Raw genomic sequence first — 16105 nt, 5'->3', positions numbered from 1 at the left:
TTTGTAAACTGTCCCTTCCTCCTGACTTGGCCAATCTAGCTATGCTGATCCAGGCTACTGTAACCCTGAGAGTCCCTTACTGAAACGTGCTCTGCGTGGGGCTGCCCTTTGAAAGGTAACTAGAAAACTGCAGTCCACAGAGAATGACGCAACCAATCTTCTTCTGTGGACACATCATCACTGGCAGCATGTTACCTCAAAATCATCTTTACTGGTTGCATATTTGAAGTGCTGGTTTTAACCCTATATGGCCTGGGGGCTACATACGCAAAGGCCTGCCTTTCCTTGTACCCATCACAGCCCTCAGCCCAACTCCTCCTCACCATCCACTCTCACAGAAAGGTGAAATCTGGTATGGCTCATTTCAGAGCTTGTTCGGTCGTGGGCCTTGAACTGTGGGGCAGCTCCCAACAGAGAGGCAAAGGGACATCTTCACTCATTTTCTGTAAATCTGCTTTATCAGAGCCTTTTTATTGAAATTTAATCTGCCGGGGATTCTTACAGAGGAGGTTTTGTCAACCTTAGCTTGATGATTTTATATTAAGAAAGCTGAAATTGGGGTGCTGTATAATATGATTATACAACATGTTTATGCCATGTTTTTATTCCGTAGACTGCTTTAGGTTTGGCTTGTCCCAAGCAAAGCAGTCTATAAGAATTTTAACTGAAAAGTAAACATGCACAGACAGCCTACCTCCAGGTACAAAATGCTTGAAACAGAGAACAGGGTAGGCATACAGCTTTTGTGCCTGTTTCTTCCTCCCTGATTTCCCTCTCACACCATCCAATTCAAGCCTAAAAGCTTAAAAGTGTTTCAAAATACTTCCGAGTTTTATGCTCAAATTATTCTGTTTATGTCCACTGACGTCAGTGCTGAATGGAAAGACAAGCAAACCAACATTCCCAGCAGATTCTTGAGACGGAACAAGTTGGAGTGACAATGGAGGTTCTGCTAGGGTTCTGCAGACAACAGAATTCTCTCTTTCCCCCACCCGGCTCTGTTGCTGCCTGGAACGCATCACACGCTGAGCATCAGACACAACGGGGCTTCTGTTCTGGCCATCTGGCGGAGCCCATCTCATGGTTTTCTGAATGGCACTTTTGTCAAGGAGTCCAGGCAAAGACAGCATAAATGGAAGGCTCTCCGCCAGATATATGGGAACAGGTTTGATGCCGATTCCCAAATGCTGTCAACGTTCAGAATTCCAATGCCCCAAGAAAAATGCGGAGGAACTTACCGCTAATCACCTGTCCGAAGAGCTCCTCTGGAGTATCGCCAAAGAATGGGACGCAGCCCACCAAAAATTCATACAAGATGATCCCCATGGCCCACCAGTCCACCGGTTTGCCATAGCCCTGCATGAGGATGACCTCTGGGGCGATGTACTCAGGAGTGCCACACACCTGCAGGGAGAGATTCCAGCACTCCACTTGACATTGTGGCTGAGGGGGCAAGTCACCAGAGGTTAATTACTGGCCATGTTTGACTCTTAATCTCTTTTTCCCATTTGGGAAGACAAAAATATCTTATCATTTACCTCTGGCGAAGGGCATGTCCTGCTGAAGATCCAAAATGCTTCAGAAAATAAACAGGCCTGCCTTTTGAGGCTTGCCTCTCTATTTAGCCTGAGTTCTGCACCCGAGTGGAGCTGCCTCCTACAAAGCCGCTAAAGCCTCCAGGAGCATCCAAGCCAGCCCCGCCTCCTCACCTGCATCTCACCTGCTTGTCCATGAACTCCTGCGTGTCCTTTTCAATGTGGCCCTCGTAGAGGTTTGTGGTCATGTTCATCAAGCCAATCTTGGAGAGCCCGAAGTCAGTCAGCTTGATGTGGCCCATGGAGGTGATGAGCAGGCTGCCAAGGAAAGACCCTCGGTCACCAAGGGAGGAAGCCACTTCCGCAATGACACACGTGAGGGAGGGGCTGGAGGCTACAGGGATGCTTTCCCCACCCAAGAGGGGCATTGGTGGCTTTAAAATCTGCTTCCATTCACTTTGATCTTGGACTTTCTGTTGGCTGCCCCTTGTGGGGTCTGGTTTTGGGCGACAAGCTAGGTTAAAAATGTTAAACACATCAATACACTGGCCATTAAATAAGAGAGAAAAAAGTATTTATAAAAATGGCAAACACACTTTGTTGGGTAGGGTCCTCTCTGTAATCTCTCAAGTCATGGGAACGGTTCAGTAGTGCTCCTGGCACACAGCACTACAAACCACAAGAAGATGTAGCTGCTGGGGGGGGATCAGATCCTCCCAGGGACAACCTATTAACTGGGGGAAACAGAGCTCCCTTGTCCGCAGCTTACGTCCTGCACTTACTTGTCTGGCTTGAGATCCCGGTGGACGATGCCGTAATTGTGGAGGTACTCCAGGGCCAGCACTGTCTCAGCAAAGTACATCTGGGCCATGTCCACAGGCAAGGGGCCCATGTTTTTCAGCAGTGTAGCACAGTCCCCACCTGACAGAGGTAGATTATTATAACCTATTGGGTTTTTCTAATCCCACCCTCCGCCAGGGAACTCAGCACAGCATGCCTGCTTTTGCCCTCCAGGCTATGTGACCCCACCCCTTGCAGGAGAAGAGATGTGGGTGGGGTAGAGCACCAGAGGGGCTCGGCTCAGTAGAAGGAAGAATGAGCTCAGAGGAATGAATCCACGAAGGTGCTGCAGCTTTAGAAGTGGTTTCCTAAAAAGCTCCCAGAGGCAGCCTCATACCAAGTTGAAATCGTTTTATCATTTGGTGATCTTTAAATGTTTTCATTTCTATTGTTGTTGTTTTTCACTTTTAGTGATATTGTCCTCTAAGCTTAGATATTTAATTGCATTGACTTGAAATTCTTCTGATAATTTAAGAACAGAAAAGTGATTAATTAGCTTCATAAATGCCTCATGCCAGCCAATGAAGTAGCATCAGAAGGCAACGCACTTTTGGCATTTCTTTCACTGTTCAAGCTTGTGTACTTTGCAATGAAGCCTGAATAAATGAGGAAGATTAAAAATGTTTGCCTGCATGCAGGGCTTTTTTTCAGCGGGAACGCGGGGGAATGGAGTTCCAGCACCTCTTGAAAATGGTCACATGGCTGGTAGCCCCACCCCCTGATCTCCAGACAGAGGGGAGTTGAGATTACCCTCTGCACTGCACAGAGGGCAATCTAAACTCCACTCTGCCTGGAGATCAGGGGGCGGGGCCCACCGGCCACGTGACCTTTTTTGCCAAGGGTGATTTAAACTTTAACCCCCCTCCCCTGTTCCAGCTGACCCAAAGTGACGTCATTGTGTGGTCCTGAGTTCCACCACCTCTTTTCCCAGAAAAAAGGCCCTGCCTGCATGTCATTCATCCCTTGACTTTATTCCCTTTCCCAAAATTAAGCTTCACAGAATACGATGATTCTTCTGGGTTTATAATAATGATGAGTCTGAGAAGTGGGGAGGTTTTAGAGGCAGACCCAGTCACTGGAAAATATGCCCCAACTCAAAAAAAAAATGAAAAAAAAGAAAGGGATTGTGGTTGAAGAGAGAAAAAGCAGGAACTATTGTCATGCTTGTATTCACTCCATCCTGATAATTTATGTGTAAAAAACATTGGAGTGTTTACATATACCTAATGTATACATTTGTTTAACAATGACAAAATTCTTCACATTATATACTTATTATTTCATTGTAATAATACATCTTTGATTTATTTTTATTTATTTAATAAACATAAAACTTGTGTAGCATGAAAAAAGGAAAAAAAAATATGCCCCAACTCTGTTGACTTTGCCAAGCATGCTTGCTTTCCCCTGCCACTAGAACTAGGAACTTCACTTTCTGACAAATTGCCAGTTACAGATGCGAAAGACAGCGGCACCTGAAGATTTCAGGGAAGTATAAAAGTGCTGAATGCCCAAGACCCTTATAGAAGAAGATGCCTCTTAGGCGGGACAGCCCTTCAGCTTCCAGGACTCTGGCTGTGCCAACCCTCCAGAGAGAGCCAGTGTGATGTAGATGATACAAGGGGATAAGGATTAGAGGAGAGCCTGCTTGGTCTTGCTGCTGGCAGGTGACCTTCAACCAGCCACTCCATTTCAGCTTATCGCCAAATTAATTGATCCCAAGAACAATGAATTCCTGCCCTTTTCTTCTTCTTGCCCATAATGAGAAAATTCAAACATCTGCTACTTCTGCAGCCTCACCTTCCACATACTCCATGACCATGCAGAGATGGCGGCGGGTTTCAAAGGAGCAGAACATGCTCACAACAAAAGGGTTCTCTGCAAATGTTAGGATGTCGCGCTCCACAAAGACCTGCTGGATCTGGTTTCGCAGCACCAGGTTCTGTTTGTTGATTTTTTTGATGGCAAAACGCTGGCGGGTCTCCTTGTGCCGTACTAGATGAACAGCCCTAAAAAGGTGAGAGAGAAGCTGGAAGTGGCCCCTAAGGTCCAGCAGAAGAAGGGACCGGGCATCCTGAGCTCAAGACAGCTACTGCAGAGGACTTAACTACTGTGACTTCCCACCCAGTATTAGGCAGCCAGGGCCCCAATCCACTCTACTAGGCGGTACTGCACAAGCCACACTCTCTTGTCCTCCATCTCCCCTCTGTAAAATAAGTCTCTGTATGAAGACCTCGTTAAGACTGTGGTGAAAACGGCAGGCCGCCTAGCAGTGTAAATGTGGTAATAATGTAGTTATTATCACAGATAACACAGTGGACCTCCGGCATGACCTGGGGTCAATTTGTAAAAGGATATACCACGTAACAAATTCTTCCCTTCCTGTCAAACCAGCTATTTTCCACTGAAAGCAGAAAACAGACCAGTCCAGACCCACAATTCACCCGTATGCTCCATTGCTGATCAGCTTGATGGTTTCAAAATCACACTCGCGGGGCTTCCTCCGAGACACAGGGACAGCAGCCTGGTTCTGAGAGAGAGAGAGGGAGGGGTAATGTTCTAATTGGTGTTTGCCCCCCGTTTGTGCTGTATCTTCTAGCACCAGCAAAGAGAGAATCTAGGCTGCAACCTGGTGGCAGCCCCACTACACTGCATGCAGAAGGCCCCAGGCAACTCCAGGCAAACAGGGTCTCTGGTCGCAGGTGCCAGAAACGACCTCTCTCCGCCTGAGACCCTGGAGAGCCGCTGCCAGTCAAAACTGGGCCCAGTTTGCCCGCCCAGCTGTGCCAGGAGATCTACTGCAGGGAAAAGCACTTATTTCACAACACTCACGAGTGGGTGTGAGCCAAGTGCTTGAGTGAGACTTCCCTGTTAGATCCACCCCTTTGGTATGTTTGGCCATTTTGACCTGTTGGCCTCTCCATGAGGTACATGCACAAGGGCTCCACTGTGGTTGATTTGGGTGCGCGCCTCTGCACGCCCTCTCCAACCAGGCACTTCTACTGCACCAAACCAACAGGCTAGAAAGAAAAGGACAGCATGACTTAACCTCCAGTGTCTCCTCTTGCTGCTCCAGACCAGTAGGGGAGCTGCAGTCAACTTGACTGAGTTCAGTAATTTCTGCGGGGGGGAAACAGATGGTAATTTAGGAATGCTTCCACCAGGAGGAATAGCTCTGGTTCGGCATGCAAACTGGGGGGGGGGGGGGGATTAAATCCTGATGAAACGACAGCCAACAGAGGAAAGGGCACACCAGACGCTTGTACGGACATTCTGCTGCCCGTGTGAATGCCTGTGCATTTGGAGTGACAATGACAAAGAAAGCATCTCTGCTTTGCAAACAAAGGCAGCTTTAGCACTTCATTGCTCAAAGCGCATCACATTCAGAGTCACAGAATTTCTAATGGCAGCCCTCCAAGGCTGAGAATCATGATAAACCCCATACTGTATATGCAGGGCTTTTTTTCTGGGAAAAGAGGTGGTAGAACTCAGGACCGCACAATGACGTCACTTTGGGTCAGCTGGAACAAGGGGGGAGTTTTTTAAAGTTTAATTTGCCCTTGGTGAAAATGGTCACATGGCCGGTGGCCCCGCCCCCTGATCTCCAGAAAGAGGGGAGTTGAGATTGTCCTCCGCGCCACTAGCACGGAGGGCAATCTAAACTCCCCTCTGTCTGGAGATCAGGGGGCGGGGCCACCAGCCATGTGACCATTTTCAAGATGTGCTGGAACTCCGTTCCACCGCGTTCCTGCTGAAAAAAAGCCCTGTGTATATAGGAGACTGAGGCCAAAAGAAAGGCCCACTTTGCAAGTTTGTGGCTGAGATGAGGTTTGAACCAACTGTGAGCCTCCAGATCACAGCTGATTCGCTCAGCCTGGCTCCTCTCAGCTATCACCCCCCCCCCGCCACTGTCTCCTCACCTTCCAAGGGATCTTTGGCTAGTCCAAGCTGGCTGATGATATAACGGGGGATGTCTGTCTTGATCCCTTGCCCCATTTTGGCATGTCCTTCCGCTGCCTCCAGGAAGTGGTAGAACTCCTCTGGGTCAAACTCCTGCAGAGACAGGGACAGGAAAGCATAAAGGACCAAAGAGCAGCCCTAACCAGCCCAGATCTCCATGGACTTGAATTGTGATCTACAAAGGGCTGCAGAGACACCCCAGACATATAGGGGTAGTCCTTCCTGAGCAGACTTTCCCATTTCTATATATTGTCGAAGGCTTTCACGGCCGGAGGACAATGGTTGTTGTGGATTTTCTGGGCTGTATAGCCGTGGACTTGGCATTGTAGTTCCTGACTCTTTTATTCTTGTCTGGATGCTATGCTGTGTGGTCCCGATGTAAACTTGTCCACAGCTGCAGGGTATGCGGTATACTCCTGCAGAGGTGAGGGGGTCCAGACAAGAATAAAAGAACATGAAAGACACTGCAGACTTGGCCATCCAAAAGAATCAGCGGTGGCTGAACATAGCCTAATTCAAACAGGACACAGTATCCTATTCCAGGACACTAAAATACTGGACAACACTTCCAACTACTTCGTCAGATTGCACAGGGAAGCCACTGAAATTCATAAGCATAAGCACAACTTCAACAGGAAAGAAGAGACTTTAAGAATGAATAGAGCATGGTTTCCAGTCCTGAAAAACACCAGGCTAATGAAATACTCTATACCCGACAATAGCCCTGCAGAGAAGATTAGCACATCAAGCACCAATCCATATGCAAAAGAACCTCCTCAGGATACAGTGAAGCCTCCCTCCATTAGCATTCCACACCCTGGGAAACTCTTACAGGATGACTCAGCCCAAACCCACCTTCCTGAGTAGATATAAATGACCTGCCAACATCTTCTCCACACTGTGACACTGAGAGATCTCTGTCTTTTGGTGCAACACCTCTGAATATGCCAGTCACAGCTGCTGGCGAAACGTTAGGAACTACAATGCCAAGACCACGGCGATACAGCCCGGAAAATCTACAACAACCATTTCCCATTTCTGCTTCTACAAGCCCAACACATGACTGTTAGGTTACAAAAGAAGGGCTTGTTTGGTTCACAAAATAAAAGGCAAGGGGAAGAATTTCATACTCTTTTAATGCTATCTGCTACACTTTCCTCTCTCAGTAGATATCAAAACCACATACAGGATACAGATTCAAGGACGGCAGGCCATGAAGGGTGGCAAAGAAGGCAACTTCCTCCTACTCTAAGAAAGCAGGAATAAAAAGCGTCACTATAAACAGCAAAGACTGAGGTCAGTAAACCGGTTCTCCTCTTAAGCTCCATGTCATTGAGAAATGGCACTCCTGATCTCTGCGCCCTCCAGAGCTTCTCATTCCCCCTCTCTTGAAAGTATTTACATACATATATACATCTGTCTCTTCTCCGAGCATCCTAAATTCAGCTAGAGAGAATACTGCCTCCAAAAATGAAATGCTTTGGAGAAACTGCTCCACTAGGACTCCTCTGGCTGCAAGAGGCAAAACTGTCAAAGGCTTTGTGTGAGTTTACTGCAAAAGTAGCAGCAGCCCCTGGAGAACGGACCATTGGATACTCACCATGAGGGGTCCTGCTCCTCTGAGGAAAGGAGGATATCTTGGTGGGTGATTCCCACCCTCTGTTCAGGGAGGCAGGAACAAATCTTCGTACTTCCGGTCTTCCTGGTGGGCGTCACCCTGTTTCTCAGTTCTGGTGACTCCCCAAGCAGATAACATTCTGTAAACTATAATACACAACACTCTAATAGGTAACAAAAGAAAGATAAGTGAAATCAAGATAAGAATAACAAGACGACAGGAAATGTATCTAAGTATATGGCAGAAGGTGGAAGAGAGGCGTCTTTAGGAGGGACAAGATGTCCTCCTTTCCTCAGAGGAGAAGGACCCCTCACGGTGAGTATCCAACAGTCCCCGTTCTCCCACTGAGGCGGAGGACATCTTGATGGGACCTTCCATAGCAGTGTCCTTAGTTACTGGGTGGGGCATAACCTTCCATTTGCAATATGTGCTGCAGCACCCTTCTGCCGAACGCTGCATCTGCTGAGTCATAAATGTAAACTTACAGTGTCGAATAAAGGTTGAAATGGTCGACCAGGTAGCTGCCCTGCAGATTTCTTCAACTGTGGTGTGTCTGTTGAAGGCTGTGTTAGTTGCGGCACTCCAAATTGAACGAGATATAATCCTGGTTGGAGCTTCTGAGCTTTTTATGCCTCTATAATACATGCCTTGAGTGTATTACTGATGACTGGTTTCGACATCTTTAATTCCTTGTTTGGTGCAGACATGGAAATAAACAAGGAGTTGGTTTTCCTGATATGTTCTGTTCTACATATAAACATCTTCAGTGCATGTCTTACATCCAGAGTGTGCCATATCCTTTCTTTAGGATGAGAGGGATTTGGACAGAAGGATGGCAAACAGATTTCCTGAGACCTGTGGAACAAAGAATTCACTTTTGGAGTGAATGTAGGATCCATCCTCAAGACCACTTTATCCTTATGAAACTCACACAATTCAGGGCTAACTGAGAGGACCCGATTTCAGAAATTCTTCTTGTTGATGTGTCTGCAGTCAGTAATAAGGCTTTCATCCACAGAGAGGAACCTCTCTGATAGGCTCAAAGGGAGCTCTGGTTAGGGTGGACAGAAGTGTGTGTAGTTTCCAAGTTGAAAACCTGTGCGACTGTGGTGGGTCCTTTAGGGCTGCGCCCTTAAGAAAACAATGTATCTGTGGGTGTCTGGACACATTTACTCCCTGGAAACGTGGTAGCTCTGTTGCCAGGGCCACAACCTGTCGTCTCAGAGTCGCAGATCTGAGACTACTTGCATGACCGTCCTTGGGTTTCAGGACGTTAACTCCCTTTAACACCGTCTAGCGAAAGCCTTCCAATGTCATATTGTATATCCTTGTGGTGGACTGCCTCCTGGAGGATAATAGAGTGTTGGTCACTTCCTTCAAGTATTCCAATCTTAAGAAGAGTTCCCGCTCAATCTCCATATGGTTAAATGTGGCCACTTCAGGTGTGGGTGCCAGACTGGGCCTTATTGAAGCATGTCTGGAGATATTGGTAGTGCTAGTGGTGGATGTATTGCTAGTTGTTGCAGAGCAGAGAACCACGGTCATCGAGGCCAGTAAGGAGCAACTACTAACATGTCTGCTTTTTGTTCATTGATCTTCCTGATTAATTTGGGGAGAATCAGTAGGCAAATAGGAGAGCGTCTGGCCATTGTGACGTCAGTGCGTTGGTCGCTTCAGCCTCTGGATAGTGGAAACTGGTGAAGACTTGTTCACTTGGTGGTTGATCAAGAATGTGAACAGATCGGTCTGGGGAAGTCCTAGGAGAAACATGATGAATTGGAGCAGGTCTTTCTTCAGAAACCATTCGCCTTGCTGGATGGTTTGTCTGCTGACCCAATCCGCCTGTGTGTTCATTGATCCCCTGATGTGATCCACCATGATGGATACCAGTTTCCGCTCTGCCCACGCTAGGATCATGGATGTAGGATCTGGATCCCCCTTCTATGCGAGGTATGACTTTGCCGACACATTGTCGGTTCTGATTAAGATCTGATTAAGATGTGGGCTGAAGTGTAATAGGGCCAGATGTATTGCCCTTAGTTCCAGAAGACTGATAGGCAGCAACCTCTCTCTGTTGGACCACTGACCCTGCACTGGCAAGTCTTCCAATACTGCTTCCCATCCAGACAGGCTGGCGTCCGTGAAAATCTGCTTCAGATTTAAATTGAGGTATTGTTTCCTTTGGCGGAGATTGGAGATTTTGGTCCACCATATAAGGCTGGACTTTACTTTTGCAGGAACACAAATGGGGAAGTCTGCCTTGTCTATAATTTTTAACTGGAAGGGTCTCAGGGGTTGTTGAAGAAGTCTGGTATGGAGCTGACACCACTGAATAGTGTCAATACTTGAGATTAAGAGTCTTATCAGTTTGGCAAGCGTCATCAAGGATGAGAACCTGGCTTTGAGGATGGAATGAGACATTTCTTCTTTATATTTTTTTCTCGTTTCTGTTAGGAAGGTACAATTGCTTGTTGTGTTTATCAAAACTCACAGGTGTTCTAATTTTTGACTGGGATGAAGAGATCTTTTCTGAAGGTTGATTAGAAAGCCAAAGTCCTGTAGGCATTGTATAGTTTCTTCTGTATCTATCTGCGCTTTGGACCTGGAATTTGATCTGATTAGCAGATTGTCCAAATACAGGCGAACATGAATGCCTTCTTTCCTTAGTTGTACAATCGGGTAAATCAGAATTTTTGTGAAGACCCTAGGTGCTGTGGAGGGCTCTGAACTGCAGGTGTAGGTCTCCGAAACAGAAGTGTAGAAATCTTCTGTGTCCGAAAAAGATTGGGATGTGGAGATAAGCTTCCTGCAAGTCCAGGGATGTGAGAAACACCCCTCGGTGCTAGGGATTCTGTGACTGATCTCAGTGACCCCATCCTGAAGTGTCTCAGCTTGATAAATTTGTTGAGGAATTTTAGATCCAAAACTGCTCTCCAGTCTCCGTCCTTTTTTGGCACCATGAAAAAGATGGAATACACTCCCTGCGCCCCTGCTCTGGGATGGGGACGGGTTCTGTGACCCAGATGTTGAGAAGGTGTTGGATGGATGGCAGCCCATGTCCTGTGAAGTTTGTTTGGGCTCTTGTGAAGGGGAGAAGAGATGAAATGGTCCAGTGGGGTTCTTGTAAATCTAGGGAGTATCCTCTGGTGACTATCTGCGCTTTGTTGGAGCTGCTCTTCCAGCGCAGAGGACAACAGATGCTGCGTCCTCTGGACAAATGCCAATGCCACTGATGTCTTGATCAGGAGTGGTGGTGAGGGGGGCGTCTAATTCTCCTGCAGAGAGGAAGCTGTCACTTCCCTCACGATTGTCCATTTGGCGTGAAAAGGCTTTGAACCGGCTGCCATGGTCAAGAGGAAAAAGGTGAATGTGTGTGTGAGAGAGAGAGAGAGAGAGAGAGAGCATTCCCTGTAGTTGCTGAGGAGAGGTACAGAGAAGAACAGAAGAGAAAGAGATAAATAGCAAGTATTCAGATGCAGATTAGGAGAAGGATTGACAGGCAAAAGTGAAGGTAAAGGTTTGAAAGCAACGCAGCGTCCAGAGGCAAGTTGCTCTCCCTGTCAAGGCAGGAAAGGAACTGAGAAACAGGGTGACGCCCACCAGGAAGACCGGAAGTACGAAGATTTGTTCCTGCCTTTCTGAACAGAGGGTGGGACTCACACACCAAGATGTCTTCCGCCTCAGAGGGAGAAACTCTGCTTTTCACAGACACAGACACTTCTAGTCTTCACAGTTATAAAAGAGATACCTGGACACACGTGAACAATGCTTGAAGCACAAAATGACACTTGAAGATTTCCAGTGGCTAAAAATAAGGGGTGCAATGACCTGAAAAGACCCAATGGCTAATGGAAGCAGCTCAATTAGCCACAGTAGACAAAAAGCGCGGCCACAGAAGTGCACCATATCTCCAGGATTAGTCAAAGACAACTATGTACCATTCCCACTCATCAGGCCTGGAAAGTACCAATCCTTTGTGTCACCTCTACTGTTCTACTCTATTGTTCTTAAAATACAGACAGGCCTAGCTGAGGCTTTTTTCTGAGGACTGGTTTTGCAGTCCCAGCACTCCTAATGGTCCCGGTTTGGATGCCCAGTGGAGAAATCGGTGCCTGTGCTTGACTGTCCACTCAGCCAATGGCTTACGACCTGCAGGAGGCCAGGGTTGTGCACAGAGGCATCAAGTTCCCGTGCTTCCTGCTGTGGTGCTGAGCCAGGAAGGCAGGCAGTCTGGCAGAATGCACAAGACCCCCCCCAGCCAGTGCCTTACCAAACACTCCAGCAGGCGAGCTGGCCGGGAGATGACAATCAGCAGTTTCTTGACCAGCTGCTCAATGAAGTGTACTTCCTCACTCTCTGACCGCTCCTGAGCCTATTTGGAGAGACGATAAGAGGAACATATGAGTATGTGGGCAAAGAGGAGGGGCAGAGCCAGAGGAGGGTGCTGCAGAATCACAGAGCTGGAAAGTACCCCAAAGGTCATCTGGTCCAGCCCCTGCATAATGCAGGAAATTCACAGCTACCCCCTCCCCGCCCCTCACTGACTCCGGCCCTATGTCCAGAGGAAGGCAAAGTACCTCCAAGATCCCCAGCCAAATTCCTTCCTGACCCCAAAGTGGTGATCAGCATTACCCTCGGAACACAAGAAAGGGCCATGAAAGCTGATCACTGCTTCATCATTCTTGCCATACCTCTCATGACCGGCCTAAATTCATACCAAGTCATAGAATCAGCATTGCTGTCAGATGGCCAACTACCTTCTGCTTAAAAACCTCCAAAGAAGGGGAGCCCACCACCTCCCAGGGAAACATTTTCCACTGAGGAACCAATCCTATCGTCAAGTTCTTCCTGATGTTTAGTCAAAAACTTTTGGTTTAATCTTAACCTGTTGGTTCTGATACAGCCCTCCAGGCGACAGAAAACAATTCCCCTCCACCCACTGTGACAACCCTTCAAATATGTGAAGATGGCTATCAATATCGCCCCTCTCTCGGTCATCTCCTCTCCAGGCTAAACATTTCCAACTCTTTCAACCTCTCCTCACAGGACTTGGTCTCCAGACCCCTCAGCACCTTTGCTGCCCTCCTTTGGGCACGTTCCAACTTGTCAACATCTTTCTTAAATTGCAATACCCAAAACTGAACACAGCACCCTAAATGAAGTCTAAGCGCAGCAAAGTACCACTGCTTCATGTGATCTGGACACTATACTTCTGTTGAGGCAGCCCAAAATCACATTTGCCTTTTTAGTTACACCACAGTGCTAACTCGTGTTCATGGAATCATCGACTAAGACCTCGAGATCCTATGAAGCTTACTTATTTGCCAGGGTTTCTGAAGGGGTGTAAAGGGGCAGGCATCTTGTAAGGGGCAGAGGGGAGGGAGCGATTTTATCTTGGTTTTAATTTGGACATCTTAAAATCATTCTGTAAGGTACCTTGAGCTACATGGAAAGGCTTAAATAAATGCTTAAATAAATAAATACATAATCTCGACCACTCTAAAATTATGCACGTGATTTTTCCTACCTAAATGCCGAACTTTCATTTATGTCAGTTGAAATTCATTTTGTGGGTTTTAGCCCAGTTTTCCAGCCTGTCCAGATCATCCTAACTCTGGATTCTGTCTCCTACTGTAATTAGCCAACCCTCCTGATTTCGTGTCATCTGCCAGAAGCACTCACATCTCTCAGCATCTTCTCCAGCTTCTCCTGCAGCTCCATGAAGTAGCGGGAGGTGACGAGTGCCCGGCGAGACTTGGTGAGGCAGTCGCGGGCCAGTTCAATGATCTGGTGGTGGATGAAGCCCAGGACCCCATCAGCCAAGGGCAGGGTGCTGCTGGGGGAGAAGCTGGAAATCGTCTCTGCCAAGCGCTCTTCCATCTGGGCTGTGGCCTGCCGGAGAAACCAGGGAGTGGTTGTGGGAACTGAGCCAGGCAGCAACTCTTGCCTGGAACTTCTTCCGCATGTCTGCAGCAATCACACATGTGAGCAGGGCCCTGAGCATGTGCAGATGTCTGCGTAGCCCCATTCCGCTCTTGCCCCTCGCAGCCATGGGGCACAAGAGAATGGAACTGTTGCTCTTGAGAGGGGGGCCCTCTCTGTTCTCTGCGGCTGAAATGACAGCATTTGTGTTTCCACCGGGGCAGGTGTAAACAGTCCAGACCTGACAGCACGTTGCAGTCCACCCTTACACCTTGCATACACCCATGCATGGAAACATCTGCCCATCTCTAAAGAGAGTGGAAGGGGGTACATGTACATGACAGATTTAAAATGGTTTAAGAGTCATTCTCTCTTCCCTGGGAAACTGAGTTTCGAGGGTAGACACAGCTAAGACTCCCTAACAGAATTCTCAGCACTGTGTACCCTGTTACAATTCCCAGGATTTTCTTGGAGGAAACCTCGACCGCTAAAGAAGTATAAAACAGATACATTTATGTATTCGTTTAAAATAGATTAAACCTGCTAAGGGGAGCAAGAAAATAAAAATAACAATGAAACAGTCAATCAAAGTAACAATTAAAACCATATCAACAAAACTGAACAGAGAAAGGCTCCTCCTGACAATGACTTAGGTTTGCAAGGCAAATGCATTTTCTTTAAAAACTAATTTTATGCCCCACAAATATTAGCCATGGCTTCCCAAGCAGCTTTCACAGTAGGAAGCAAAAGAATTAAAAAATTATTTAAAAAATTTACGGACTGCAGAAATGATAAAAATTATACATAAAAATAACATCAATTGCTTAAAAATTCCTTACAGGTCATAAAACGCTGGGGAGAAAGAAGAAAGTGCATCTGAGAAAGTAAAAGTTTTTACATGGCATGGAAAGCTACACAAATAGGCACTAGGAGCAGCATCCTGGAGAGGCCATTTCATAGCTGAGGTGCCATCACCAAGAAGGCCTTCTCTCTAGAGACCACCCATCTTGCCTCCGTAAATGGGGATGCGTAGAGGACACCTTAGCTGCCAGTCAGGTCTTTATAGGAGAGGGGCTCTGGTATACCACACCTTGGCTTCAAATCTCTGGTCGCTTCCTACCTTTGGGAACCGTTCCTTGTAAACATGATTCATCATTACAACCTCATTGTCAAAGACTCCGCTTGTCCGCTTGGGGCTGTGGAGAGAGAGGGAGAGAAACACGGCCCATCAGGAGGCTGCACCACCTCAGTAAGTGGAGACACGCCCACAAGGGTCCTGACAGAACCCACCCCCCTAAATGGGCTGACCCTCAGTCCCACAGGAAAAGGATGGCTGTCCCACTGCTCAACAGTTCTGCTTGCCAGATCAAAGACATTGACCCGGATGATGTTAGAGATATTTGACTTTAATCATTTTACTCATATATACCCCAGTTGCACACATTTATTTTAGTAAACTCTGTATGACTTTTAGTGGTGTTCATTAGCAGAAAAATATGGGTTCTTTTTATCTTTGACAACCAATTAAAAGTAGTTAGAAAAGAGTAGACAAATGATTTTTAATTGCTAGTATAATCTGTTAATCTAGCGGGCAGTACTTTTTTTAATATCTTCAAACCTTTGTAAGACTCTTACCTGTGCACATGTGCAATGGTATCCTAAGCTGGCTTTAGCAAAAAGTCACATTATTAAAAATATGAAGAATTGGCTAAATTTAAGACCAATCACATTTTTATATTATTGTCACATGTAAAAGATCTTAAAGATAGCAAATGTCAGTCAACATAAAAGAATGACACCAAGATAGGAAACTAGGATTTTGACAAACGAAATCTCATGCAGAAGATTTTAGGTGAGATTAAAACAGAAATGTGATATAGTTTGCTTACAAGAGACTCATATTAGAAATCAGGACGTAAAATACCTTAAAGTAAGTAAATTGGGCATTGAATTTGTAGCGGCCTCAAAAAAAAAAAGGGGGGAGTGGTATTATATATAAAAGAAGAGCTGCAGCCAAAGGTGATAATTAGAGATGGGGAAGCCAGATTTATAGCAGTGGAATGTATTTGGAATTTAAAGAAAGTGTTGGTGATTGGAATATATGCACCTAACGGAGCTAAAGAGTGCTTTTTTGAGGATTTAAAGAAGCAACTAGATGAACTTTCATATGATCAGATAATACTTGCAGGAGACTTCAATGGAGTTACGAATTTGGAACAGGATAAGAAAT

The 16105-nt window shown here is 46.6% G+C and overlaps 1 protein-coding gene across 3 annotated transcripts in view; it reads right to left on the bottom strand.

The window, feature by feature from the left end:
• The window catches only part of MAST3 (microtubule associated serine/threonine kinase 3), an 80565-nt gene that overhangs the window by 16438 nt on the left and 48022 nt on the right, over positions 1–16105 (bottom strand). For all 3 annotated transcript variants that reach the window (XM_054979808.1, XM_054979810.1, XM_054979809.1), the window contains 10 exons: positions 14996–15071; positions 13636–13845; positions 12224–12325; positions 6296–6428; positions 5425–5495; positions 4820–4905; positions 4176–4384; positions 2318–2456; positions 1721–1853; positions 1239–1404 (listed from right to left, as the gene is read on the bottom strand). In XM_054979808.1, coding sequence (XP_054835783.1) covers positions 1239–1404; positions 1721–1853; positions 2318–2456; positions 4176–4384; positions 4820–4905; positions 5425–5495; positions 6296–6428; positions 12224–12325; positions 13636–13845; positions 14996–15071 — 1325 coding nt within the window. The remainder of the gene's footprint in view (positions 1–1238; positions 1405–1720; positions 1854–2317; positions 2457–4175; positions 4385–4819; positions 4906–5424; positions 5496–6295; positions 6429–12223; positions 12326–13635; positions 13846–14995; positions 15072–16105) is intronic.

The sequence above is a fragment of the Eublepharis macularius genome, chromosome 5 (assembly GCF_028583425.1).
Source record: "Eublepharis macularius isolate TG4126 chromosome 5, MPM_Emac_v1.0, whole genome shotgun sequence".
Taxonomy (NCBI): Eukaryota; Metazoa; Chordata; class Lepidosauria; order Squamata; family Eublepharidae; genus Eublepharis; species Eublepharis macularius.
Note: the sequence above shows the minus strand (reverse complement) of the source record. Positions and strands in the feature narration are given on the sequence as shown.